At 44.3% G+C, this 3846-nt stretch overlaps 1 protein-coding gene across 1 annotated transcript; it reads right to left on the bottom strand.

The window, feature by feature from the left end:
- Positions 1-767: 767 nt before the first annotated feature.
- LOC119344533 (methionine S-methyltransferase-like) lies at positions 768-3624 on the bottom strand (the record flags this gene model as incomplete). Its single annotated transcript, XM_037614931.1, has 3 exons — positions 768-1027; positions 2302-2341; positions 2668-3624. Coding segments are annotated over 3 exons (1257 nt in total), but the record flags the coding sequence as incomplete, so codon positions are not given.
- Between the last annotated feature and the right edge of the window lie 222 nt (positions 3625-3846).

Below are 3846 nucleotides of genomic sequence, written 5' to 3'. Positions count from 1 at the left end.
CAAATTTACTTAGTTGGACTTGATGTTACTGTTGAACTTACTCCCACTGTGGCTAGTCTTATAGCCAGCCAGCAGCAGATCGTATAGGTACGTGGGCGCGAGGATCAGCACATATTGAGCTTAATTGTATGTCTTATGGTCTGCAACTTCCTCGTCCCTCTTCCCCGGCCCTGTGAGGGAATTCTTCCTTGTGGTTGTGGACGCCTCCTCCTTTTCCACCAGGAATCTCTCTCTGGTCACGCTGGCGTTCCAACAGATCGGGATTTCTTCTTCTCAAACTCACCTTTTTTTTGAGAGATTTTCTCAAACTCAATCACAGTCACAAACGTTTCGCTTCGGTTTTCGATCGGTTGCCCCAACCAAGTTATTGGGCACTGCATGCGCCTACTAGTCGATGCATGGCTCGTATTAATTCAATTCACACTGCCTAGTATTTTAATCGGGTTCGTTTGTACTAATCAAAAATTATTATTTTGCTATGTCACATATAATAACCTACCTAACAAGAAGAAAATCAGAATTTCAGACTAGCTAGCTTGCTAGTATGCCATCATAACAAGTCAAAGTGATATCGCTAACTATGCCAAGTGCTGCTGCTATTGGACCATTCAACAACGTCTACAACCTTTCAACAATCGCCCATCATACATGCATTCACAACAAAACAATTACATTCTTTCTTATGTATGTTTCTTTGAGGCTTTTCCTTCCATTATGGAACCACACCCAACCCCTATCGAGTTACCCTTCATCCGAGCATCGCCTCCTCACAAAACAAACTCCTTGAACCTTGTTATGCAGTCCATTGCCCGCTGGAATTCACCACTATCCAGAGCAAAGCTGAACCGGCAGTAGTCTTGTATCCCCGTCCATGAGCTGCTGCTTATGCAAAGCCCAGTGGACCTAAGAATGGCTTCCCTGATGTTGCACCCGTCGAGCTCCTCTTCGAAGCTATCCACCTTGAACGGTTTCCCAATGTAGGCTGCCGGTTTCGCCACCATTGATAGGCCGAAATCACTATTCTGACCTTTTCAGCAATCTTTGCCACAAAGTGAACTCAACATGAAAGTATTTCACGATTTGACCCTTTTAGCAACGCCATAGCCCGTGACGTTTCGTCTCCATATGGAAACGCCGGAGTAGCTCGCGTTTCAAATCCACATTCAAACGCCGAGCTAGCTAGCATTGCCGATCCACATAGAAACGCCAAGCGAGTGGGTGTTGCTGCCCTGGCTAGCAATGCCATGAGCATTGGCGTTTCCATGGACTAGCTAGCTAGCTAGGCGTAGCTACTCCACAGTACGTACATACTGCGGCCTTCCTTTTGCAGTTTCAGCCTCTGGCGTCGATCAGCTCATGCATGCCACGGTGAGGTTATGGAGGACAGTGGCAGCTCTTTTTGTGTGTTTTCTTGGAGCATGCGGCCGCAAAAGGCTGGGGCACTTGTCGCAGAGATATGTTGGTTCCTCCTAGCTAGCTCAGGCTCAGCTGCGACATCTAGGCGTACGGTGTGCCACGGATTTATGTCATAGAGAGGACACGTACAGTACTGTGCTGCTAGTATACACAAAGGGTCCTCTTGTCAATTCATTGCATGCTCTCCTGCCACGTTAAAGTTTATTTACTGTAGGATGCCACGAGCAAAAGTGAGAAGTGTACTAGTATATTGTAGATATTGGATATACGTACATGTAGGTCAGAAGCAGATACTCCCTCGTTCCAAAATATAGCGCGTCCTCGGTTTCCGTGCTTCAACTTTGACCATTAATTTAATCAACAAGACCGACTGCGGCGGGCGAAAAAATTATACCAATGAATTCGTATTCAAAAAAAGTTTTTAATTATATAATTTTTGATCCCGCCGCAGTCGGTCTCGTGGGTTAAATTTATGGTCAAAGTTGAACCTCGAAAAGCGTGGGCGCGCTATATTTTAGAACGGAGGGAGTATGTGTTAATTAGATGCTGGATGTCCTCGCTTATAACAAACAGGCAAGACGTTGGCTAGAGTACAAGCATGCGACGCAACATGGAAACGCCAATGCTCCTGGCGTTGCTGTCCGGGGCAGAAAACGCCAAAGCCCTCTGGCGTTTCTCACCTGGTCCGCAACGCGAGCTACCTCGGCGCTTCTTCTTTGAACAGGAACGCTAGCTACCTCGGCGTTTTCATTTTGGGCAGAAACGCCGCGGGCTATGGCGTTACTAAAAGGGTCAGATCGTGAAATACTTTCATGTCGAGTTCATTTTGTGACAAACTTTGCTGAAAGGGTCAAAATAGTGATTTTGGCCCCATTGATATACCACCTTCACAGCCAGCAACATCCCACCCACAGCTCTCAAGTGTCTGTTCAATTCATCAGAGAAACATAATAAGAGCGGGGAAATTGCCAGAAGGCATGCCTTCCAAACTACACAATGTTCAATTCAAAGCCCTTACAGCTGTGCAAAAAGTATGTCTAGCTAGTTGCAATTATTTATAAATCTTTTTTAATGTGATAGCAAGGGTCATACTAAAAGTTGGATACACTGACTGCCAACAAGAACTCAAGTCACTCAGATCTGGATATGGTTCTGTCAATCTTTGTCCATGAACTAAGTTTTTAGACAGGATCAAACCTCACAAGTGAAATAAAGTACATAAGGAGGTTCAGGATGTTACAAGAGACTAACCTTCATCAACTGGTTGGCCTGGTTCTTCAGTGTCTCCTTTTGCTCCACTATTAGATCAGAGAAATGCTCATCCATCTGGTTCTTAAGACCCAATAATTTTCTGAAAGTGTACTTTAATGTGCTATGTGGACGGCTCAAGCTTGGGAAACTATACTTAATCAAGTACAGGTTATGCAAAATTACAAATCCAAAGTCAAGACCAGCGGTAGCTAGCTCAAGGGACAGCTCTCCAAGTAGAAAAACGGTGAGTTTGGGATCTAAATCACGAAGAAACCAATCCAACTCCCACCGACTCCGACCATCAGTTTGGAACTCCAGACCAGAGAAAGAGGTATCTATCACTACTCTAGCTCCAGAACTAGCACAAAGAGAAAGCAAACTTTCTATCTCATTGTTAGTGTACACGAAACCAGAAGGATTTGTTGTGGGACCAGATATATAAACCCATGACCGAGATGCGTTCACACTGCAAATTGCCTCAGCCAGAGCCAATGGTTCAATTTTGAAGCCTGATTCCACGTTTGTTGGAATAGTGAGCGTACGTGCGTTCATAAACTTTGCTGCCGAGACATAGTGACCATTGGTGCCCAAGGGGAATAGGAAAGTACCTCCTTCTTGCATGCAACAAAGAACAAGTTTGCGGAAGAGTGCAAGGGAGGTGTGGCCATATATAATTTCAGAACGATAGTCTGTTGGGAAACCATAGCTATCTTTCACTAGCTGTTGGATGCTGGAACGGGCATCAGTTTCAGAATTTGTGACGTTCTGCCTAACAAAACTTTCAAAAATGGAGGCTTTCACTGCAGAAGGTACTGGCAAGAAGCTACGATCTAAATCCATATGAATGACGCCAGATTCCTTGGAATCAGGAACAAAAAGGTCAGCTTCTTTTAGGATATAGATAGCTGAATTTGAAAATCCTATCATCTTCTCAGGTATCACTTCTGCAGGTCGTCTCTGAAAAAGATCAAATAAAAGAAAACACAGGTCATACAATATTCCATAGGTCCCCATTTTCTGAAGTGGGATATCCCATAGGTCATTCCACATTAATTCTACGCCAAATAAGAAATAAAGATGGAAATTATAAACCAAGCATTCCCATTAATACATTTAGCTGGTCCTGCTGACTAGGTGTTATCAAACTAAGAGACGGCTAATCCTGTTTACCTTTTGTTG

Source organism: Triticum dicoccoides, unplaced genomic scaffold (genome assembly GCF_002162155.2).
Source record: "Triticum dicoccoides isolate Atlit2015 ecotype Zavitan unplaced genomic scaffold, WEW_v2.0 scaffold172217, whole genome shotgun sequence".
Taxonomy (NCBI): Eukaryota; Viridiplantae; Streptophyta; class Magnoliopsida; order Poales; family Poaceae; genus Triticum; species Triticum dicoccoides.
Note: the sequence above shows the minus strand (reverse complement) of the source record. Positions and strands in the feature narration are given on the sequence as shown.